Source organism: Colossoma macropomum, unplaced genomic scaffold, assembly GCF_904425465.1.
Source record: "Colossoma macropomum unplaced genomic scaffold, Colossoma_macropomum, whole genome shotgun sequence".
NCBI lineage: Eukaryota > Metazoa > Chordata > Actinopteri > Characiformes > Serrasalmidae > Colossoma > Colossoma macropomum.
The window spans coordinates 3,368,558-3,394,796 of NW_023494788.1; the positions used below are offsets into that span (position 1 = coordinate 3,368,558).

The following is a 26,239-nucleotide window of genomic DNA, read 5'->3' on the forward strand; positions in this document are numbered from 1 at the left end:
GGGATTTGCTGCCTCATGATGACAGATCACAGTGTGAAGAAAAGGGCTTTGTAGCTGCAAGCACATTTCTACACTGCTGAAAAGAGCTTAGCTTAGCTTACTCAGACACTTCGTGGGAAACAACTGCTTTGACTGGTATTTCGCAGCTCTAATGGAATGTTTATGTATGGCTCATTGGTCAGCATAGTTACTAATTACTTTTGCTAAATGCTTACAATTTTAATTAATATATATATGTATATATATATATATATATATATATATATGTATATATATATAATACATATATATATGTTAATAGTTTAGAACATTTTTACCTCCTTTATCTCCTATAAATTTACAATTCTGGTGATGTTTTTTTTTATATAGATACACCGATCAGGCATAACATTATGACCACCTCCTTGTTTCTACGCTCATTGTCCATTTTATCAGCTCCACACTGCTGTGTCTGATCCACTCAGACCAGCGCAACACACTCTAACAAACCACTACCACGTCAGTGTTACTGCAGTGCTGAGAATGACCCACCACCCAAATACTACCTGCTCTGTGAGGGTCCATGGGGGTCCTGACCACTGAAGAACAGGGTAAAAGGGGGCTAACAGTGTATGCAGAGAAACAGATGGACTACAGTCTGTAATTGTAGAACTACAAAGTGCACCTATATAGTAAGTGGAGCTGATAAAATGGACAATGAGCGTAGAAACAAGGAGGTGGTCATCATGTTACGCCTGATCGGTGTATATAAAAAAACATGTATCTCCAAAATTATAAATTTATAGGAGATAAAGGAGGTAAACATGTTCTAAACTATTAATGTATACCATTACAATAAAGTTCTTGTAATGAGATTTTATTACAGGCAATTTTGGAGCATTTCTGTTGGTCCATTCATCATGAAATTTCGACACAGTGTAAAGGACAGCTGATGTGTTCAAAGCATGTAGAGAAATAAAAACTGAAAAAAATGAGATGCTTGTGTTTTTGGTGACAGTGACGATATACTCCCGTTTGCTTTATTAACAGCAATAAAATAACAAAATAGATTTTTTTAGTTGTACCTCATAGAACTTTGTGCTGAATGTAATTATTAACGGACTTAAAGCATCCCAGAGTTTTCATTAGTTGTTTGGCTAAACATAAGTCAGTGAGTACAAGAAGAAACTTGATCATGGATCATCAGTCCTGCTATAAAATTCTGAATACAGGCTAAAAAGGCCCTTAGAATATCTTGGCGATATAGAGCTTGGGGGGAAATGCCCCATGTTATTACACACAACAGCACAGAATTAAAAGGAGTTGGACTAATAATTTAATTTATTACACTGTATTTATACTGACCACCCACTGGGTGACAGGCTAAAGGGGGGACCTCAAGGGATCAGTGCAGATTACCGCACAGCCTTAAGACTGATTGTTACATAACACTGTGACCAGAACAGTTACGTCACTAAACACAGTACTAAGAGCCTTAAAGGAATAGTTCAATAATTAAAAAAGAATTTACACAATTTACCACTTAAATCACATGCAGTCGATAAACCAAGACATGTTTATGTCCAAAGTTTGCTTCTTTAGTTTAGTGCTGGAGCTACAAGGCTAACATTGCTAACAAACTCTAGAAGTCAATAGTCACCCAAAGCTTTTCCATAAATACATCGATGAAACTTCTCTCAACCCACTCATACTGCATACAAACTTCATTGTGCATCTGAAGACTGGCCAGTGAACACAACAGGCACTGTGCAAAATTCCCGTTGTCTAAAACAGAGTTTCTCAACCTGTGGGCCGTGAAGCACTCTCTAGTGGTCTGTGGGCCTGAAGTCGCAGGGAGGCAGGAGCAGAGCTGGTTTATGAGGAGCCTGGCCACTTCCTATTTCCCCCGTTATATCAAAAACAGGACTGCTAAACAGCAGAGGGCGCCCACGAGTGAGTCCTCAATGAATGGGAGTAAATGGAGCTCAACAGCTAAAAATAAAAGGTTAAAATAGTTTCTAATCACTCGCCCAGAAAGTTTCTTTATTTTAGAAAGTAGAAGGATGTATTTCACTAAAAAAACAAAGATATCTTACCTGTATGTTTCCTTTATTCTACAGCAAACGGGTTTTGGGCAGCAGAAGGTGGCATTACTGCTAGAGTGTGATTGGTTGGCGAGTGGAACAGCTCATTGGCTGTTCGCACTCACTGACGTCATGAACGTACATGAGGCGCCGTTTTAAACTCCTATAACTCGAGTTTAAAAGCTCTTAAAAATATAACAGCGGTGTTAATATGTTTTATGCTGCTCTGTGTTCAGGAAATGATTGTATTCTTTCACATGAAAAATGTTTCAGCATTTATAAACTATGATTTTGCTCAAATGCTCCATATCAACCCATTCATTATGGAATTGCTCGGGAGCGCCCTCTAGCGTTTGAGAACCCTGGAAGACATTGCAGAGTGGAAATTCTCCTCTCTACAAGATCTCTGACAGTAGTTCGTAGTGGGCCAGTAGAGACGTATAAACAAAAACCCCGCAGTCACAGGCTAATTAGACGTCATCAGTTTAAAACAATGCAGCTGCCAGCATATAGCGCAGTTAGCCAGAGACGCATAGGTTCCTCACGGTGTTTCTCCTGCATTGTTCAGTGCAGACCTATCAAACTTTTTATCTTTAGTTCGCTCCGTTTTGACGTGTGTGAACACTCCACCTGTATTCGGGTCCGAAGCAAACAGCTGAAACCCGTGGGTCTCGGTCCGCTTCCAACCAAACCCTGTCCAGTTCACTGCTGGTGGGATGCGTTTTATGATGAAACGAGGGAATCATCAATAGAGCTGTCTTTCCTCTTCTTCTACCAGCACGTCAGCACTGTACTGTCAGTATAATCTGCCTGTTTTAACGTCTGACTTATTTCTGCAGCTGATAAAAACAACAGAGGAGCCATAAAATAATAACAAAGATCTGTGTTTGATTTTTGGCTGAGCATCAGCGACCTGAGTAGTTAAACTCAACTTGATAAACTAATGACAAAGAAGCAGATACTAAGTAATTATTATTGATTGTAGCGGCGCTGATCTAAAAGCATGAGTGGAGTGAGGATTATTTCAAATGAGGCACTAAAACCCTCAAAACTAAAGAGACTCCAGACCAAACAGTGACTCCTGTGGAAAAGACACAAGAGTATTTTCAGTGAAACCGCGATGGACTGCAGCTCCAAATCACAGTCCACATCTACATCTACCTTTTTTCATTTCCCCCCTTTTTGACCTCTTTTTTAACATGTTTAACATAACTGCAAATTTTGGTTTCTGTAATTTTAGTGAAATGGACGACCTGATCTTTTTCAGGCCCTAATTCACAGGTTTTCAGTGTGAGCAATTAAGAAAAAAAAGAAAACTATTTAAAAAAAAGCTGATTTTAGTTTTTCTGTGGGCTGCTATGCTATATAACAGGTGGGCCTTGGAGTGAAAAGGGTTGAGAACCCCTTGTCTAAAACATCTGCTGCATTCAACTCCACCATGTGTAGCTGTTATTTTTATAGTTCAGAGTAAGTTATACTGTGGCCTAAACCACATCGACAAGTCTGTGTGACCTTGATGCAGTCTGAGCTGCTCAAGAGAAGTTTTAGGGATGTATTCATGAAAAAGATCTGGGTGACTATTGGCTTCTAGTTTTTTTTCACAATGTTAGACTCACAGCTTTAATGCTAAACTAAAGAAGCAAAATTTATACAGCAAACATGGCTTAGCTGATCGACTACATTTGGGTTAAGTGGAAAATTGTGCAAATTTGATTTTTCAATGAAAGTATTCCTTTAATATAGTAGCGCTGAAATTGGATGCAAGCCTAGGTGAGACTGTAGTGTAGGTTAATGTGATTAGGGCCTTTTAAACAGCCAAGTGAGCGCTGATTGCTGACAAACAGGTCCCGACAGATGTGTTAATGAAACACTTCAAATGTGTCATATTATGTATAGGCATGCTTCAACTATGAACTGCAGTGCAGGACTGATTCAGGCATGCGAGACGTACCCCTTCTGAAGTCTGACAGTCGTCCTGAACGATGATTTTCACTCCTCTTATGCTGATCTCTACGATGCACGCTGACGGAGGACTGAACTGCATTGTTGTTCTTCTGTTTGTGGCAATCTGTCATGAGAACAATCACAAAAAGTCCTTGTATGATTATAATTAAGCAAAACAGTTGTGATATTGGTCTTTTCTGTAGTAACAAGACCTTAAAACTTCAAACTTAATAGGAGAACCATTACATTTTTTAACGTAATGAGATTTAATAATGCTAGAATATTTCTGCTGGTCTATTTGTCATTAATTATTCATAAATGGTAAAGCATAGTTGGCATACGCAAAAATAAAAAGCGAAAAAAATTAAGGTTTTAAAATGACCTATTTTATTAAGCATTTCTATTTAATGTGCTCCTTCAGATGTTCAGATTAGTACCTAGTCTAGCAAAAGAACATAATCAGAGTTTACAACTGAGGTTCAGCGTGGCTATACAAGCTCCATTCCAGGAACTGTAATGTCTCTGCTGCTCTCCTGACTGCTGCAATTGTGCTGCTGAGTAAGGCACTTAACCCAGACCTGCTGGAGACTGAGGGCTCTGAAGTCAGAGGTGTTGCAACAAGGATTTTGTAAACTGGCACTTCCAGCTCCTTTAGCCCCCTCAGCTAATCTCTGCTGCCTTGAGTGACTGCTCAGTAGCGGTCAGAGGTAATGTTTGTGTTTACTTATGTTGTTTTCCTGCAATTAAATCATAGCAGCACAACAATCAGTCTGGGAGGGTGAAGGGTAAAACTTGTATTTTATGCAATTTGGAGTAAAATGTGAAATACTCTACTTTGCTACATCACTATGCAGACAGAAAACGAGACTTAAGACCAGTATGTTGTAAATAGTAATAGATTGGCACCAGAACTCTCTGAGAGCAGGAGGAAGAAACCTTGAAAGGATCCTGTCTCAGGGTTCCCCTTTCCTCCTCTAGTTGACATCAGTGCAAGAATATACTGCTGTGTAATGTGTTTAATGCTGTATTATACACTGATCAGGCATAACATTATGACCACCTCCTTGTTTCTATGCTCATTGTCCATTTTATCAGCTCCACTTACTATATAGGTGCACTTTGTAGTTCTACAGTTACAGACTGTAGTCCATCTGTTTCTCTGCATACTTTGTTAGCCCCCTTTTACCCTGTTCTTCAGTGGTCAGGACCCCCATGGACCCTCACAGAGCTGGTACTCTTTGGGTGGTGGATCATTCTCAGCACTGCAGTAACACTGACGTGGTGGTGGTGTGTTAGTGTGTGTTGCGCTGGTACGACACAGCAGTGCTGCTGGAGTTTTTAAACACTGTGTCCACTCACTGTCCACTCTATTAGATACTCCCACCTTGTCGGTCCACCTTGTAGATGTAAAGTCAGAGACGATAGCTCATCTGGTGCTGCACAGTTTGTGTTGGTCATCCTCTAGTCCTTCATCAGTGGTCACAGGATGCTGCCCACAGGACGCTGTTGGCTGGATATTTTTGGTTGGTGGACTATTCTCAGTCCAGCAGTGACACTGAGGTGTTTAAAGACTCCAGCAGCACTGCTGTGTCTGATCCACTCAGACCAGCACAACACACTAACACACCACCACCACATCAGTGTTACTGCAGTGCTGAGAATGATCCACCACCCAAAGAGTACCAGCTCTGTGAGGGTCCATGGGGGTCCTGACCACTGAAGAACAGGGTAAAAGGGGGCTAACAAAGTATGCAGAGAAACAGATGGACTACAGTCTGTAACTGTAGAACTACAAAGTGCACCTATATAGTAAGTGGAGCTGATAAAATGGACAATGAGCGTAGAAACAAGGAGGTGGTATGTGATGTGTGTGTATGTGATGTCATTGTACCTAGAACGTTCTGTTCTGCCTATTTCTGTCTATCCTTACATGGTCATGTCTGTCACACCTATCACTTGTCATCTATAGTCTGGGCCTAATCTTGGCATCAGTCTAGGTATAAACCTGTCAGTCCACTGTTTTACGGGCTGGCTAAATGTTTGGTACCTGCACACAAACTTCAATTCTCCAGACATGCGGCTGCTCACTGGTTTGTGACGGGTTTGTAGTCTTCACCAGATAAGAAAACAATAATATAAAAGTAACTAGTAAAGTTTGCTCAGCAAAAGCAGCTCCCAGGTGGCTGCTGGAGTCAAGTCAAATCAAGTCAAGTCAAAGTTTATTTATATAGCGCTTTTTACAACAGGTGTTGTCACAAAGCAGCTTTACAGTAAAATCCGGGTCTGAGCCCCCATGAGCGTCGCCAGTGCGACAGTGGCAAGAAAATCTCCCTAAATGCAAGAGGAAGAAACCTTGAGAGGAACCAAGACTCAAAAGGGAACCCATCCTCCTCTGGTCGACACCGGATAGCAAACAGCATTAGTATAAAATATTAGAATAGAAAACGGTGAAAAAACAGTTGAAGCAATGGTTATAATTACACAGTTTGATTTTTGCCAAATGGTTTTTTAGGTGGTATTTTCGGTGGTTGATAAGATGTTGCTGACCAGTTGCTATGGTATTGCTACAGACAGTTGCTAAGGTGTTGCAAGGTGGTAGTTATAGTATCCTAGGTGGTTGCTAGGGTGTTGTTAAATGGTTGCTATAGTTCTCCAGGTGTTTGCTAGGGTGTTGCTTTGTGGTTGTTAGGTAGTTGCAAGGGCGTTCCAGATGATTGCTAGGGTGTTGCTGCTACGCTATTGCTAGGCTATGTTGGGTGGTTACTAGGGTGTTGTTAACCTATCCCACATAATCAATATGGTATTGCTAGTGTACTTGTACTCTGGTGTAAGTGGAGTGCACAAATTTTGCCCATATAGTTCTGCCATTTATTCCTATGGGAAAACTGCCATTTAACTATTATTGTACAGAATCTGTACATCAAATGATCAAAAAGCTGTATACAAGCACACCATTCCTGATCAGACTGAACATTTTGGAGTTTAAATGTATTGACATCTTGAAAACTGCGGGACGAGTAAGCAGACAAAAACCCATTAGAGAAATAATAAGAAGAATATAATATGTTGTGCATCACAAAAGAAAATTCAGTGACAAACAGACCAACTTTTTACAAAGTTTTGTCCCAACAGAGATGATATTGCTTATATGGTAGGCTCAAGAAACTGACTTCAATACCTTCTGCATAGCTGCACAAAGCACATCATTCCCTTTATGATATGGTACTTGGACAGAGCCCAGGAATTTCAACCAGAAGGAGTCTAGCCAGTCACTCTTCACCTCTGAGGGGAAAAAATCCAAACAGAACAGGGGTGTGATGAAAATAGCATACCTGTATGGAAAACAGACTAGAACAAGAAATTATAGGCCTCGTTACCTTTAGGCCGTACGTCCTTTGTGACTTTGACGGCATATAAGGCGGGGAAGATGCCCCTGGAGCCAGTGCGCATGTTATAAGCTTCACACCACAGATCCTCTGCCTGTACCTCCATCAGCAAGGGGTCATCTGCCTCCAACTCCAGCTCATCCTCGTGACGTGGGATAAATCTGTAAACAAAAACACGTCACCTTGTTCAGGTCACGCTCTGTAGGACTGACCAGCTTATAGAGGCTAGTTAAGGTTAAGTTAAGGTTACGTGAGAGTATCCGTTTAACTCCTTCACTGTGTACTGTGTATTCTTAATTACTGATGATTATATCTATTACTGTTCTCTAGAAGAGCCACCCAGCTTTAGACTTTGGATCCACACCTAATCTAGCACATCTGATTTGGCTAAAAAAGGACTTAAGCAGCATCTGAATACTGCAGAGAAGTGTAGGTTGAACTGTGCAGGACAGTAACTCTCCAGAAACAGCTTTGATGATAGTCTTGATGTATCCAGATTCCCTGAGCTATGCAGTACCACTTGAAGTTTGTAATAATTCAGTGTTTGACTTAAATTTGCTATATGCTTCCCATCCCCCTTTCAACTGCAGTATTTCAATCCTGGCCCAGAAGTCAATTCTGTGTTGAAAATGCCTGATGCACAAGTAAAGTTAAGTTTCCTGAAGAGTGAGTGAGGATGAGAGAGACCTGCCTGAACACGGCCCTGTGGCTCTGCTCTCTCTCCTCACCATCGATAATGCAGGAGAAAATACCAAAAGATTCAGCACCTATGGATCGACAAACAACAGAGGTCTTCAGTCAACAGCTAGAAGTGTGGAAACAAGTGACATTTGCTAAAAACCTCAGTTTTCCTAAGAAGAGGAAAGGTTTAGCTCCAGAAAGGGGCTTAATATTTGGAAAGTAGTGCCACGAGGTTCCATTCTTGGTCCGCTGCCATTCTGTCTGGTACCTTTTTATCCCCATTTCCACTGATGTTGCAGTAAGTCTAACAACACAAAACATCCTATAACTGATAGCGCAAATGGGAAATGAATGAAAATCCACCCACCCGAAAAACGCGGACGTCTGTTCACAAAGACATTCAGGAACTTGCGTGAGCGCGGCATGTCTGACGTGATGTCAGTAGCAGAGTCTACCGACAAACTGGAAGTATCCCTGTTGATGCCTCCTGCACCCGACTCTTCCTCCTCGTCTTCCACATCGTGCTCCTCCTCATCCTCATCGATGGCCGACTCGTAGACCGTGTTGTCGCTGTCACTTTCGTAACCCTGGTAACACTGCTTAAGGCTAACCAGTTCCAATTTAGCATGCTCGTCCACCACTAAGGTGTACTTCACTGAGTCGTATGTTAGTCCTGAAGCATCTTTGCTAACCGCTGTGTTTACAGCAGCTGCTTTATCCCCTGCCCCTGTCTTTGCAACAGGGTCTGTTACCTCACTGAGGCTGTCAGTCCTGCAAGGGGGCGTCGGAGGGTACACTTCGTCCTCCTCGCTGATGGAGGGGTTAGTGCGACCTGCCAGGGGATGGAAATGCAAGGGTGGAAGTTCCGTGTCTGAACTGATGGACATGCGGTTGCTGTCGCTGCTCTGGGACAAGAAAGGCCTTTCCTGCTCTCCATTCACAGGTGTCAGGTGGATCTCCTGCGTCGTCTCCTTGCTCCCCTCCAACGAACGATAGTCCTTGTTTTTGTCTGTCGGGTGGTGGTGCGTACACCCATTTTCTACAGGGTACTGAGCTTGATCCCGGCAGCCATTCAGGGTATGGTAGTGAGCCTTCTCTTTGCTGATTGTCCCCACATCGCGGAGCCCCTCTATCAGGGTCCCATCCCTGGGCATGTCCCGCATGTCTGTGTGTGTGGAGGGCTGAGCAGTACGGATGTTGTTGACCACAGACTCAGAAGGCTTGTCCTTCTTCTTGCATGCAGAGCCTGGAGCTTTGTGTGCGGAAGAACCAGCTGTGCGGGGCTTGGCGTCCACCCGGGCGCTTGCCTGGACTTTGTCCCCGTCGGTCTGGCTAACCTGCTCAGGTTTAGGAGGCAGGTCCCCTAATACACAAACACAGACACACAAACAGCAGATTATATATTAGGCAACAGGTTCAACAGGAACAGGATTATGAAGTAAACACTGTGTGTCAATATGTATAGGATTTCACTGAAATGTAGTACAGAAAACTGACAACATGATGCATAAATTCAATCTGCAGGATTAGTTTGCATCCATTGTTGCTATTTGTAGATGGCACTTTACACTGATGTTCAGATTCTAAAATTAGGACAAAGAAATCTGTCTGTAGAGCAATGCATGTTCTCGTTTTGCCATGTGGCCTGCTGTGAACTTCAATAAGCAGATTAATGAAAATCCCATTGAGGTAATATTTGTACTCAAACAGTGCTTTCAACAGCACATATTTCATGTACTGTGTGCTGTATACACTGTAACGCAGAAAATACGATGGTTCAGCATGGTTCCACATTTAAGCAGTAATTATATTAGTGTGCTACATACATCTATGTTTTTTCTGATGTGTTGTGCATAATCAGTTAGTTTAAGGCTCCACACTGCAAAGAAAAGATATATAAGTGTATAAACCTTAAATCTAGTCAATACATACATTTTGGGCGACACTCTTATCCAAAGCATCATAATCATGTTACAGATGTACGCAAATGTAGTGTCAGGAGTCTTACTCAATAACTCTTATTGGTGTACAGTAGCATGCTTGCCTAGGAAAGGAGATGATCTTTGGGGGGGACCAGTTCTACCCCACAATACAACAACAATGAATACTTGATATTTATTATTATGCGATTGTTATAAGAATATTCTAATTTTTCTAGATGTTTTTTTCTTGTTTAAAGTCATTTTATCTAGAGATGATCTTATTCCATTGGCAGACGATTTTGCTTGATACAAGCAACATTTTCTGCCAAATTACATGTTTTGTTGATTTTATAACTAAAAATAAGTTAACATCCTCTACAGAGAACGAATCTAAATATGACATTTTTCTGCAAATTTTTGTGCACAGTTTCTGTTTGATGAATATAAAGTGTTGGGAAAAAAAGCACAAAATGTAAAAAGTGCCATAACTTTTGCACAGGCCACATTTTATTGTTCAATATGTTCAATGCAGCAAATAAGCAGTAATCGTGCATTAAAAGTGTCTTCCCTGTAGAGAATGTGCTAACTTATTTTTACATATCAACAAAGTCAACAAAAACATGTACTTTGACCTGAGATGCCCAAACTTTGCATATGACTGTAAGTAAACTTAAAATCTTATAATATTTTTAGAAACATCTTATAAAATGAAATATTACATATTTCAGATTTAAGATGATTTCAATTAGATTTTTACAATGATTTGCTTAATCTAATTTTTTGCATTAATACAGTTCTTACATTCACATTACGGTTAGCACTGAAACCAACTGTGGTAATCTAGCCCAGTGCACCTGTTAGCCACAGTGCTGCAGTTCAGCTTAGTTATTCATCCTGCTGCAAAAGGCCTGATTCAACTCTTCTGCTCATCTTCAATCTTCTCTAAATTTTCTCTAAATATAGTCGACCACTGTCTGAACTTTTGCTCATGTTTATAGATAGCACTGTGTCATACAGTTATAGACACTGATGTCATTGATGACTTAGACATGCAGTTTGGATGATGTGAGTGGGTTAGGTTTGTGGCTCCAGTGCAAAACTTATAAAATTACCTTCACACAGCATGTCACGGTTAAATGACTAGATTTGGGATAAGGGGACAAAGGAAGTCTAAGTCAGGGTAAACTTTTTGCCTTAGGGGACCAATATGCAGTCATCATGGTGGGCAGAGGCCAAAAGAACAAAACAATATACATACATAAAAAATGTGTTTCATGACATTACACTACACTGTTAGAAATAAAGGTTTTGTTCAGGTACGTTTTTCGTTCATCAAGGTACAAACAGTGTAAATGTTCCCTCAAAGGTACAACAGTGGTTTTAAGGTCTGATTGTGAACCTTAAATACGTTTTTCCAGGTGAAAAGTTCGTATTTGTATCTTTTCATAACCGAATATTTTAAAACAGAACAATAAAATAAAAGCCTGGAGACGAGACGGGGTGTGTGGAGTCAGTACAGCTTAGAAAATATCAGTTCAGTGGATTATGGTACAGTAATGTTCCCTGACTAAAGGTACTGAGATGTACCCTTGAGGGTTCCACTCCAGTGACAGTTTGGTACCTTTATTTCTGAGAGTGTATATATTGTTGCTAAAAAAAAGAATAATAATAATTTTATGAGTTACGTATTCAATAAAATGTGGGAGTAACTTTCTGCTGGGCCAAATTAAACATCCACACCAGACACACCAGACACACACAGCCCTGTTCTAAAGACTTGTTTTCATTGTGGAACACTGGTTGTCAAGCAAGTTAAAACACTGAACTGTGCAGTGATGTGGCTCTCCAGCAGAGGGAGTGAGTGAGAATCTCAGCTCTTAATGGCTCTGGATGGGAGCGGCCTTGCTTACCTTTTATGTGCGGTGAGGATGAATGAGTTTTCTTCTCTTTCCTTCTATCCTTCTCACCAAGTGAGTTGTTATTTATAGTGTCCTGGGGGAAATAAGTGAGACAGATGAAGTGTACAGAAGTGAAAACAGGGTATTTTCATTCCTTGTACAGTGAAACAATGGGTCATTATTTTGCTGCCTCATTGAAAAACAGGGACGTTTTCCTGCTTTCTTCAGGCCAGCTGATGATTTCCTGACTTCCCACCTTACTGACTGTTCAGTTACGGAGTGCGGGGGACTTTTTAGGTCAGACACACACAGACTTGCCCTGCAGTAACGTAAGTATGACCGAAGTTCCAGGCAAAGGAATCATCCGGAATCCTTCACTGCTCTGCCAGTTCTCGCTGACTCACCTCTAAACCACAGCATCGCGATGCAGCAGGCATCGACACTCCTCCGTCACCATGGAAACAATGCCTCGGAGGAGGCTGTGCGTATGTATATCCATGCAGCGTGTGTGTGTGGGTGTCTGCCTGAGCATGTGAGGTGTGGGCAGATGGCGTGACGCTGTGTGATGGAGAGGGAGACACATTTGTTATCCGTGTCCATTCTTTCCAATTAAAACAGGGCTCTCTCTCAAGACAGCAGCAAAACATACATTCGGCCTGCCACCACACCCAGCACAGCCTGGATATCCATACTGAAATCCACCCATCAAAGAAAAAGAAAAAGCAAAAGGGAAGACACGCTGAACACACGCCTCCTTCTGCAGCATTGTGCTGAAGTCAGAGTCCACCCTGCATGTATTTAATTTCTAGTCAGAATGGTCATTAAGTATAAGTTATTCATTTTTCAGATTTTTCTGAGAAGATTAGATATAAGATAATCCACTTGCATAAAGAAGGAGAAAGTCAAAGGAAAAAGAAGGACTGACCACCCCAGAGTCCAGACCTCAACATCACTGAATGTGTTTGGCAGTACTTGGATCATAAGAACCAACCAACTTCTAAGACTGAACTTTGGAGGTCTGGCTGCAGATTTCTTTGAAAAACTAAGACTGAGAATGGAAGCTGTAATAAAGGTAAAGAGTGACACATTAAACACTGAAAAATCTGATATTATATTTAGTTGTTGAGGTTTTTGCAAAATTTTCTTGTAAATTTTCTTTCCTTCCAATTCTCATTTGGACTCTCCCGTAATGTCTTTTCTCAACACACTTGGACAAACCTAGTACTGTATGTGGACACCAGATGGACCAGGGACGAGAGATCCACTGTCCACTTCTTAATAGAGGGGCATGTAGCTAACTGAATTCCCCCAGGCTTCTGTCTACAGACAGCACATGGCACAACTGGTATTTTTATCTGATTCTGCTGCACCTCTCCAACATTACTACTGGGGAAATACAGTAGCGTGCAACCCAGAGACCACCATATATTTCCAGTGACAATAGCCATTAAAGAGCAAACAGTCTATCTTACACAGTCCATCTTACACTGGAGATGGTCATCACCACATGGGCTCAGAAATACTTTGACAAACTGTTGTCAATAAACTCCACTCACAAATACAAGTTAAGACTGTACAGTACACAGCGGACACCATATGTCAACAACATCAAGAAATGCTGAAATGGACTGATACACAGTGGAAACGTGTCTTGTGGTCTGATGAATCAACTTTGCATATTGTTTATGGAGACAATGGACGTTCTATGGGCCAAAGAAGAAAAGGACAGTCCAGACTGTTACCAGCATAAAGTTCAAAAGCCAGAGTCTTTCTTGCTGTGAGGGGGTATTAGTACCCGTAGTGTGGGTAACATGCACATCTGTGAAAACACCATTAACAATGAACTCATTCTGGAACAACATGTGCTGCCTTTTAGACACCATCTTTTTCAGGTACATCCATGCTTATTTCAACATGGCAATGACAAGAAACTTTCTGCATGTGTTGCAACAGAATGGCTGCATAGTCAGAGAGTGTGCGTGCTAGAGTGGTCTCCCTGTCTCTTATTGAAAAGGTGTGGTGCATTATGTATTATGCGCAAAATGCGACAACAATCCCAAACAGTCGTGTAGCTGAAGACTTATATAACTGAAGAACGGCAAACAAATTCTGCTTTTAAAACAGAATTAACTGGTGTCTTCAGTCTTCAAATGTTTATAAGTGCTGTTAAAAGGAAAGGCAATGTAACACAATGGTAAAATTGCTCCTGTCCCAACGTTTTGTCGAATGTGTTGCAGGCATCATATGTGGAATGAGCATATACTTAAGGTTAAACATAAAATACCATGTTTCTGTACTGTTTTCAACTGAATATATGTAGAACAGAGTTTATTAATCACTGCTTTCAGTTTTTACTGGCCTGTCAGGTACTGTCCCATTTTTTTGGAGTTTGGTTTGTATGTAAAATGTGGCTATTTTAACACATAAACTTTGATATGCTGGGTATTCTATTCACAGATTAGAGATTATTAGACTATTAGAAAAGTCACACTGCTAATGAACTCTGCAGTTCCTCTGTTGTTCACTAGTTGTCTGTAATTTCAGTTTCCATTCCAAATATGCATACACCACTACCATGTTTTACTTCCTTAAATATCAATCTCTACGCAGATCGTTGCACAGCATAACTTTTCTGTGTACACTGTCCAGCTAAGCTAATGATATGCATTAAACGCCGCTGCTGTGTTTCAGTTCCTCCAACACCAGCTGCATAAGCAACGACACACAAAAGTTCATGGAGAAACATGCAAATGTTTATAACAAGTGATCCAGAGCTGAATCCGAAATATCTCATGATTCCATACATAGTGAACCATCCAGGATATGAGCAAATGCTATTGTTGCTCTCTGTCACTCATTTCATGTGAATTACTGCATCAGGAAAAAAAAATTTAAAGAGGGAATTAGTTCACTTTGTTGACAACATGTAACTCTACATTTTGGACCTGTTTTGATTAGTTCAGGGGTCGGCAACATGTGGCTCCAAAGCAGAATCAGATTTTTTGGGTAAAAATACTTTACAGTAAAATAAAGCTCTGCTGATCGTTCAACACAGTTTAACAATAAAAACGCTGGAGTTAATGTAGAACTGCTAATTCACCCTTTAACCCTGAAGGTTGACAAGCAGACTGCTGGTCACCATAGCAACGCAGATAACAGTCTCATCTAGCTAGTAGCTAACGAAAAGGCAAAGAGAATGATTTAAGATGAACATTGATAATTTAGAGACGAATGGACTTATTTGCATTTATAATCACTCCAGCTGGTTTCCTGATACGTTTAATACACAACGAGAAACTGACAAACACTAAAAAGTTGCAAAGCTGAAGTCGCTTCTCCTTCGAATTCTCCCGTTCCCCCTTAAATGGTGCAGCTGTTACAATCTGGCGCCTCAGTCACCATTTAAGGTGGAATGGGAAACTTTGAAAAAGAAGCTGGCGAATGAGCGACTCCAGCCTCGTAAAACATCAAACATTGAGAGACATTTTACAAGAAACTGTTCTACTTTTGTGGAAAAGTTTCCAGCTGGAGATAAAAAGCAGCTATAGCTGAGCTAAAGCTTAAAGCAGAGCAAAGTAAGTCTGTGTTTTCCTTTGTGTTATATTTTTTAACCTATACTAACACTTTAGCACATACTGAGACATATTTACAGCCAAGATGGTAAAATGGACATAAAATTTTGTGGCCCCCAAGGAGGTTAGAATTTTGTTGAAAGGACAAAATGGCTCTTCTTTACATTTGGGTTGCAACCCCTAGACTAGTACAACCGGTAAATTATGTAAAAATTGTGTAATAGTGTAAAAGTTCATAGCCTGGGTGCATGAGGACATGTCCCTTATTAATGTAAACACAGGCACTGCTTTCCAGACCTACTACTGTATTCTATAAGGCCTGTGTAAGAGAGGAGCAGATTTTTTAATGTAGTGAGGTTACGATGGGTTTGGAATGTGAGAACAGAAATGTTAATTAATTGTTAATTGTGAACCGATTGATTTATTATTCCGTTTCTGAGCCCTGATGCTGTGTCATATGTCCTCTCAGGCCTTGTGCACGTACATATTTATGTCTGTGGTGAATCTATGGGGGACTTGCAAATTCCCTGGTAATCCCCAGAGTGCTCTTCGTGCCCGGGGGCTCGACATGGCCGCGTTTCCGCCACAGATGAGATCGGAGCGGACGCAGCCCAGATTAGGGATTTAGTGCCAGAGAGCAGTGTCTCTGCAGTCAGTCAGTCAGCAGCTTCTCCAGGCAAGAGCACTCCGCTGACCTGAATACGCTCTACGCTGAGGAGGAAGATAAATGTTTCAAAGGCCTGACGCTTCACTGTGCTGAGAAAACTGGTGCTTTTCTGCTGCCGTCACACATCTTCCACACTCAACATTAGATGCTTCTATATTTAGCGTACTGAGCACTACAATTAGAATCAGTTTTATTTTGCCAGGTAAGTTACAGACATGATGACTGGTCTTGGTGAGCGCATATATTTAACACGTAACATTAAACAGACTAAACAAGCAGGCTGGACTACTGTAAGTGTGTATTATAAGTGTTCAACAGAAATGCAAAATACAACAAGGATATTTTAAAATAAGGATATAATGTAAAATAAAAAGCAAAAACAGGTGACGTCACTATCATTTACAGTTGCATAGGTTTGGGCATCCAGGGTCAGATGACGCTTTGTTGATTTTCTGAAAATAAGTGACCACATCCTCTATAGAGAACACATAAAACATGAAAAAACATAAGTTGTCCTGTGTAAAAGTTCTGGCACATTTTATATTTTATGTTTTTCTAATAAGATAAATTCTGTGAATAAATGGAAATTGTGCACTAAAATCTGCAGAAAATACCATATATAAGTTTGCGTTCTGTACAAGATGTGTTAATTTTTAATTAAGAACAAGTTTTTAAAAAAGAAAATCCACAAAACATGTCATTTGACCATAACGTGATATGCATCATGTCAAAGTATGCATCATTACATCTCCAAAAAATGGCATACTTTTTATAAAATGCCTTACATTTTATTTATTTTTTCCTCAATATATTAAAGCAGCATTACGTTTGTTAAAATTGAAAGAAGTATCATTACTGAGTCAGAGGAATTACGCTATACACACTAAAATATGGTAAGCGTGTGCTTCTGTGAGTCGCCCTGTACATTCACCTAAAATTTAAAAGTCAAAGACATGAGGTCGAGAGTTTTTCAGATGTTGTATGTCTTTACATATTAACGTCACATGCACAGGCTCAAAAAGAAGGTCCAGCTCAACACTTAGGTCTCAAATGCAAAATTAACATTAAATTAACTCCTCAGAAGACACAGCTTTCAGCATGTTTTGACTGAGTTCTCTTTGAATGTGGTGAATTTCAATGTGCTCACACACCATCATTCACCACATTCATTTGCTCAGGGAAGGGGCCAGAAGCACAACCCACACTGCAAAATGCTCTTCCGCATGTTGTGTGCAGTTACACATTTTCACCAGAGAGGTCTCCAAATCCCCAAAACTTACATAGTGCAGCTTTAAACAGAGGCAATACATAAAAACTGTGCACTCAAATTTGCAAAAAAAATGCCATATTTCAGTGTGTTCTGTGTAGAGGATATATTAACTTATTTGTACTGAGAAAATCATCAAAACATGGAATTTTACCTGAGCTTTTCAAACTGTTGCATTTATTGATTATTTTTTTCAATTAATCAACTAATCATGGCTGATTCATCAAGAAGATTACATTTAACCAACAGTGTTTCTTAATAATTGATTTAATCAAGTTAGCATGATGGCCCTAAATAGAAATACAACATGATGATGAGTGAATATATGATCATGTGCACCTGCAAAAGGCCTGAAAAAACACATAATGCAGCATAATAAAGTATTATATACCGTGTGTAAAAGTAGTTAACTCATGCCCTGAGTAGTGCTCTATGTACAGCCTTAAAAGAATGATTTTTCAGGGTTTCTTTACTAAAACCAATGCTTATATAAAGAACCGTGAACACCCAAAGAACCATTTGAATGCTCTATGATGAAAAGCCTGTTCTAAAAGTGGTTCTTTATAGCACCAAAAATGGTTCTGCTATTGTTACTAGTCAAAAAAAGTAATTTTTTTTTTGGACTCGGATTACTTGTTCTAAACGCTTGGATCTAAGTAATGAGCGTTCATTACTTAGTCTAATCTCATCTCATTCCAGCTGAGTGACAGCGGGTCTGAAGAACGGTGCGGCGATTTGGGGATTAAAATGAACTGTGGATCAATCGGTTAGCACACAGAGCTCAGCTTGAGTTGAGTTCAGTGTTTTTTTCTGAAGAGATTTTCCAAGTAGAGGTTTAATTGTGTTCTCAGTGAACATAGAACTGGACCCAAAATGGCACAGGGCAGATTCTGACGTGGCATTAATCCAAAAAGCAGTATATTTTTGTGAGTGCTATTAATGCTAGTGAACTTCCCTGATGCCGCAATGTATATATTTTTATTCATTTGTCTGCAAGAAAAAGTGCTGCATGTTATGGATAAAATAGTAGTACTGTAGTTACACTGTGACGTATTTCATTATGCCTTGCAGTTATTAAAACTACGTATACAACAGTTAGTTCCGGCCATGCAAGCTGATTGGTTGAGAAGCGTTCTAACCGTGCTGTTATTTCGCCATAACATCACAAACACTGTATCACTCCGCTTAGACACTGTTGCTAAGCAACGACTTTGACAGCTGTAGGAGACGCTCAAGCCGTTTGAACGTTTTTACTTCTTACTCTGCCACAAACAGAAAATGGATACTTTTAAGATCACATTTGACCGACAGCCGATTTGGTCAGACTCTGAAGATGAGGCTCCACTAAATTCCCAAACTGTCAGTTGGTCTGTGTGAAGCTGGAGAACGAACTGCCGGCTGTGCGGTGAGTGAGCGGAGCTCGTTACTCTGACGTAGCAACAAGCTGCTTGTTAAGGAACTAAAATTTGGTGAAGGAACTGCGAACATTAAAACATATTAAACGCCGCGTTCACGGCCCAGTTTATTAATTTATTACTTTATTTATTTAACTGTTGTATAAAAGCAGTAGAACACTCAAGGAGTGTGTTATCGCCAATAACATCACGGCTGTGATGCTCTACGGTGACCAAATCACAGCCGTGATATTATTTCGCAATAACACACTCCCTCTCGTCTTCTATAGCTTAAATAAACAGTAGTAGTTATTTTGACCAAAATCACTTACTTTTGTTGGATTATGAATGTGAATATGAACATGAATACCTTGATTTACCGAAACACCCAGAGAAACTCATCTGGAAGTGACTGGTCAGAGGCTTATTTGTATACCGCAGCCTTCTGCGATATCAGTATTGCAAACAGCAACATCGCAATAACGATCAACAAATGATACATTTGCAGCCTCAGTAAGAAGGAATGAGAATATAAGCAACAAAACAGTTGAAAAAAAGTCTGAAGTGAGACTTCACCACACCTCCTTCCCAAACAACAACCAACCCTGAGTGCAGCAGACATTCTGATAGATGCTAAGGGTGCAACGATTTCAGTACATTGTTGTAAAATCCAAAACGTGAACTTTCTAAAGAGTATATGGAAATTTTAAACTGTATCACTGATACGCTGATCAGAACTGGGCAGAGTAGATGGGGCTTACACTACACACTTAAAAATGATGGTTCTTCAAGGGTTCTTTAGTAAAGAAAATGGTCCTATATAGAACCATGAACATTCAAAGAACCCGTTCCGTGATTAAAGGGTTCTTTGCATCGTGAAAGTGTTCTTCAGACTGATGGAGAATCTGCTGTAGATGGTTCTATATAGATTTTAAGAAGGGTTCCTCTACTGTAACAAGCTTGTCATCGTAACAATAGAAGAACCCTTTCTGTTGCTATATAGGTTGCCAGCTATTCAGAACTAGGATCAACATACATTTCTAGATGTTTTGTTTTCATTTTTAAACAACTGCGATTACTTTAAAAAATAGTCCAAGCAGAAAACGCACCCGCGGCAGTGTAATTTCCCCCTGCACTGCACTTTCTTTCAAACTAACCAGAATTTTTGGGAAACCTTACAGGCAACCATGCATGACAGAGGAAGAACTCATGAATGAAACACACATGTTTGGAAAACACGTAGTATTTCTGGTTGCCGTAGCGACCCTGCAGCTTAAAATCCCTACAGTTAATGCAGTTTTACTGTAGCAGCTGTTTTCTGTCCTGCATTTCACCACTGTTTTATTAGCTGCATCGTCATACAAGTTTTCACAGAAACTACAGATGATGTTCCACTCCGACAGGACTATGAACGCCTATAGCGCTGCAACATCTGTCCACAGTTTTTTTGTCAAACAACACTTGTTGCCTGGACTATTTTTTAACAGTAATGAAAGTAAAACTGCATAGGTGTTGCGCCCCTCGCTCTCTTCTGAGTGTCTCTCATTCACCGTCTTTCATAGAAAACACTGTCAGGGATCAAAGCTAGACATCTGAGTGTGGCCTATCAGAGTAAGGTGGGCGGTTGGGGAAGGCTTAATCTATGGGCACACCCAGAATCAAATGACTGGGCTCTTTTTCTGAAAGGTTCAATTTCTAAGGGTCATGATTTTTCGGTCTTATTTTGTTGGGGGTGGCGCAGCAGGTGTTGAAAAAGCTCTGTTGGAGTTTTTTCTAAGCAAAAAACCTCTGCAGATTAAAATTAGAGCTCATTTTTTGAATACTGAAAATCAAATTGGCCTCAGAATCAAAAACTATATCAAACCTGAAAGTATGTGTTTCGTTACACTCCGGTTCTTTATTAAAATGTGCTGTCTTGTGGTGTAAATCCCACAGTACATATTGTATCATGAAATACAGTAGTATGCAAAAGTTTTGGTCAAATTACATTTAGTTGATGTGAAAATAAGTGAACACATCCTCTACAGAGAACACACTTCGGCACATTTTAATGCACAATTAGTCAAAAATTTTATTTATTTTATAAAATCATTTATTTAATTACTGTTTATTAGCTTAATTTAACATATTGAAAAAGTTTATAGGTCATGTTTACATTTTTCCAATGTTAAATTCAGTAAATAAATAGAAGTTGTGCACGAAAATGGGACATATAAATGTGTTCCCTGTAGAAGATATCTTATTTTCAATTAGAAAATAAAACAGAACATAACTTTTGCATATGACTGTATGCTGGCATTACACCCCTATAAAATGCAGTTATGCTGCAAGGTCAAACCTGCAGTGAGCAGAATGAGCTGGGGGAGTTTCTGTCCACTACGTTGCTGGGCTTGGCTGGGGCAATTACTTAAATCATAGTATGTCTCCTAAAAAAGAATGACAGCAGACTCTTTACTCAGAGCACAAGGCATTGCCAGAGACAGCGAGAGAGGGAGAGAAAGATGGAGCGAAGGGAATGCAGAGAAGAGACGCCTGCAGCCTTCTCTACTTCAAAGAGTTCAGTACTAACGCGAGAAATGCAGAACGGAGTAAAAGCCAGGTTCGAAGTGCCACAACCTCAGCTTCGCAAAACACTCCCTTATGGAGCATGACAGAACCAGGAAGCGGCTTAAAGGAAAGGCTGACCGATTTTTTAGCCTTTTAGTTACATTTGTGTTCCCTGAGACTAATCAGCAGCTGGTGTTATAGGAATACTCCAGCATTTTTAACCTAATCACCATTGTCACATCTATAACAAACCATCAGTTACCAGAGACAAAAACTTTGGTGCCACAACTTCGTCTGTCTCATTCTAAGATCAGAATTGCTAGCGTGTAATGGTAGCGCTGATTCATTGTTTTTATATCAAATTCGCAATCTGAAATTGTGAGTGCAATTTCCAAACTGCAAGAGCTACAATTTTATCTACAGCTCAAATTATCAACAAAGTTGTCTTAAAGGGGAACTCCACTTATTTTTTTTTTAATTTTTGCATAAAAGTCACTGAGAAGTAAACCAAGTCATTTAGAGTGGTCTAATGTGAAATGGTTCACTGTAGAGAAACTTACTAGCTCAGATTTCTTTACAGTGGTGGTGATAGGAACCAGGGGTCACCATGACTACAACACAAATATAGCCATTTTATTTACTATCCAAAACCACCAGTTAACCTACACATGTCTTCTGAATTTATATATGTAATGCCCATGATGGCAAAATAGTGAAGAAACTGAAAAAATTATTTTTTGGGGACTGTTTTGCCTCATATCACCCTGCATGCACCTCAACACCCTGTGTATACTTGAAAATATGTTTGAAACCATACATTTCTAGCAAAATGATCTCAATGTCTCAAGCAGCAGGCAACCTAACTGTAACCATTGTGTGTTACAAATTTCTATGTGGGGGCTTTTAAAAGCATTAAACTCTTCAGACGTCTGGTTCCCATCACCACCACTGTGAACAATTCTGACTCAGTCAGTTTCTCTACAGCAGAGCATTTCACACCAAACCACTCTGAATGTCTTTGTTTACATCTTAACCATTTAAATATGCCAAAACTTTGAGAAATCAGTGGAGTTCACGATGAACGTTTCAAGTGGGGAGATTTATCTTAACTTGAAAATTGAAAATGAACTTTAGAACCACCTGTAAATGAGTTAGACCAATCAAAAGCAACGAAAGCAACCTCATGTGCTATGACATCACAACGACAACTAACTCTGTCTGGAGCACTCGATTCAATGTTCAAGCCTCAAACTAGAAAAAAAAGACAGATGGGGTTTTCCTGGCCAAAAAACAGGCCTGGATCTAAAAATAAAATTAAGCTCGATTTAAATTGCAGTCACAATGTTATACAGACAAATCGCAATTAGATATTTTCTGCAAATCATTCAAGCCCTATGCAATGGCTGCAGTTTTGAATTTGCATTATATGGTCACGGATTTCAAAGATTACTCAGCAACTGGGTTTTCAGTTCTTTTCTTTTCAATGTACAGGAAAACAGTGAAATTACTGTCTGCTGAAATCGACAGTATAATACAGACAGTATAATACAGACAGTATGATACCTCTGTGTTGGGAGGGAAGCACATTTAGCCAAATAACAGCCTCCATTTTGCCAAACTGCCTCTCAATGTAGCACAAACAAGTCAGCATACTGAAGCTCCAGAGGCCTAACTGACCTGATCATAAACACTCAAACCTTTACTTTAGAAGAAAGAGTGGAAATGAAAATGCTAAAGATCATTCACAATACAATTAACTCTCAGTTCAGGGCAGGAGGGCGGCGACTTGAAGGTGCACTCACAAGGCTTTAATACTGGTGTATAACAGATTCTCACTGCTGTGGTCCGAAGTAAAACCCCCACTGTTAAATCAACACCTATTGTGTCAGACCGGTCTCCAGTGTGTGCTGTGCAGTTACAACCTGCTCGTATGCCGAAGGTGTTAATTTATCACTGGCGATTTCGCTGAGAGGTAGACGGCATCGTTCAACTGGGAGGAAGGAAACTGCAATCTCCAGAAATTTATACCAGCAGCATGAAACAATGAGCAAGGGGTGTCTAACAGGCTGTGGAACTACAAAGCCCATCAACCATCAGCTATTCAATACAGGCAAGTATATAGTTTTCTTTTAGGTTTGGCTATTGTGAGTAATGCATGTTGGGATGACAAGGCAATGGAGGGACTGATCTTTGAGGCAAATATATTTCTAAGTTCAGTAATAAATGTCCATGCGGTTGCACAAGTAAATCAATATTCAATCAATTGTTTTTCAGGGATAGCGCTTATCAAGTAACAGAACAACATGTATAGTTGTCGTGATATAAGTAAGCGCAATAAACATATCGGCAAAGGTCAATATTACAGAACAGATTACCTGGCACATGATGTAATTACACTGGCGAGAACTTAGAACCAACAAGTGTTTCCCTGTGCTGGGCTTGAACCATGCTTTCCTGTTTTACTGCATCCTGAAGTGAGAATCAACATCACACTTTAACTGTGATGTTTATTCTCACTCCCAGTGCTGCATGTAAAATATGTGCATCACCATAAGGAGCTCCATGAGGAAATAAATGTATGCTTATCCAGTTAGATTTCTACTTCCTGTGTACTTCCAGTCAGCGGCACACTACTTAATCATGATTTATCGCTTCTCATATCATTATTATGATATCTAACCAACTTGTAGAGAGGAGAATTTCCACTCTGTAATGTCTTCCAGGTTTCTCAAATGCTAGAGGGCGCTACCAATAAGTCCAAAATGAATCGGTTAATAAGGAGCATTTGAGCAAAATCCTAGTTTAGAAATGTGTAAACATTTTTAATATAAAAGAATACAATCATTTCCTGAACACAGAGCAGCATAAAACATTTTAACACTACTGTTATGTTTTTTAGAGCTTTTAAACTCGAGTTATGGGAGTTTAAAACGGCGCCTCATGTACATTCATGACATCAGTGAGCGCGAAGAGCCAATGAGCTGCTCCGCTCGCCAACCAATCAGCAGTCAGCAGCAGTAATGTTGGCGTTCTGCTGCCCAAACTTGTTTGTGGTATAAAAAAGGAAACGTACAGGTGAGTTTTCTTTGCTTTTTTAGTGAAATCCATCCTTCTACTATCAAAATTAAAGGAAAGTTCTGGGCGAGTGATTAGAAACTATTTTAACTTTTTATTTTTAGCCGTTTAGCTCTATTTATTCCCATTCATTGAGTACTTGCTCGCAGGCGCCCTCTGGCGTTTTGCAGTCATGTTTTTGATATAATGGGGGAAACGGGAAGAGAACCGGCTATGGTATCTGACACCTTCATCAAACATCACATTTTATGTTCATGCAGCTCTAAACATGACTGCAAATAAGTCAAAATTAGCCCGAAAGGCAAATTTTGATCCGCTGTCCCTGGCCAGACTTTAAGATGCCCCCTAAAATAGTTTACATTTTAACCTCTTTAACTCCTTGGGACCACCAGTGGTTCCAAAACGGACTTCGTCATATTCTTCATAACTTTCATACTTCATAAGCTACATTCAAAAGGTGGGGGTCATATAAGAGCTGTAACTGTCTTCTTTCCTGTCGAATAGATGATGTAATTTTAAACCCTTATAATAAAGGAAGCTGAACTCACAATATCTTTGTCTACTGAAAGTCGACCCATTTTTCCCCAAATCTGAGCTATAAACTGGATCTCAGTTGGTGTCTCTTTAGTGATCTGCTCTGTAAAAATTACTTTTATAAAAAAATACAAAGAGCGTCTAAGATTTTTAGCTTTCAGCAGTAAATTGTAAGCATATAGCAATATGTGTATGATCATAAAACACAATTTCTGTTAATTTGAGGGGGACGTTTACAAAAATAAACTAAAATTTACAGTTATTTCATGTAGTTACTGAATAATTTGCCTTACAATTTACTTAAGCATAATTTACTATTTAACAATGTCATAAATCCTACAAGACATAACCAAACAATAACAAAATGCACATCTAGCAGAGCACACAGACAAACATACATACAATCTATTACCTAAGTAATATATCGTCGCAGTCAGAACAAAACTCATATCTCCAAAAAGCTAACTTTACAGGAGAAGGAAAAAAAACATTCATAACCTTTAAACGACGTTAATGGAGAAAATATTTATTCCAAGTCATTTTGGAGTATTTCTATTGGTCCATTCATCCATAAACGACAGCTAGCATTGTGAAATTATGCCAAAAAATTAAAAAAGAACAAAAATGGAGATATGAGGTTTTGCCCCGACAGCGAGGATACATTGTCTACCGTGAGCTAAAGATAAATTCCTTACATACTTGGCCAATAAAGCCTGACTCTGACTCTAAAGAAAAGCACCCCAGGAACATTCTTCCTTTCTACACAAGGTGACCCAAAAGAATCCACAGTGCATCCCTGATCCACCTCAAACGGACAGTAATAGTGGTTTTGAACGGCCATCTACCTCTTCTGACAACGTCCGCCCCCCCCATCTCCCTCTCTATTTGACCCCTGCAGGTCACGGATTCTGACTGCCACTTCCTGTCTGATCCCATTACACAGAGGAGGGGGAGGAGGAGTGTGATTCATAGCAGGTGGGCCGCAGGGAGCGCACCGGACACGTCACCAGCCAGCATCAGCACCACTCAGACCGGGAATCAGACCAGCTTCTGCTAACCGTACAGAATCACATCGCTATTTAAAAGGATCATCTCAGCGAAATAAGCTCTTTTAAGAGCACGAAGAGACAGTAATGGTCAGGATTTGAGGTGCATATAAAAAGCAGAGCTGCAGAACAGAAGATTCATCTCAGCAAAATGAGCACCTTTAACCCCTAAACTGCAGGTAGCTATTAAGATTAGGGCCTAAATACTACAAATTATTCAGTATCTATTTTGACATTATTCTG

General features: G+C 39.9%; 1 protein-coding gene across 1 annotated transcript in view; it reads right to left on the reverse strand.

Annotated features, from left to right (window-relative positions):
- The window catches only part of mapk8ip1a (mitogen-activated protein kinase 8 interacting protein 1a), a 43,225-nt gene that overhangs the window by 7,026 nt on the left and 9,960 nt on the right, over positions 1 to 26,239 (reverse strand). Inside the window, exons 4-9 of the mRNA XM_036568074.1 lie at positions 11,907 to 11,988; positions 8,442 to 9,437; positions 8,085 to 8,160; positions 7,385 to 7,554; positions 7,186 to 7,289; positions 4,015 to 4,131 (exon numbers count right to left, since the gene is read on the reverse strand). Coding sequence (XP_036423967.1) covers positions 4,015 to 4,131; positions 7,186 to 7,289; positions 7,385 to 7,554; positions 8,085 to 8,160; positions 8,442 to 9,437; positions 11,907 to 11,988 — 1,545 coding nt within the window. The remainder of the gene's footprint in view (positions 1 to 4,014; positions 4,132 to 7,185; positions 7,290 to 7,384; positions 7,555 to 8,084; positions 8,161 to 8,441; positions 9,438 to 11,906; positions 11,989 to 26,239) is intronic.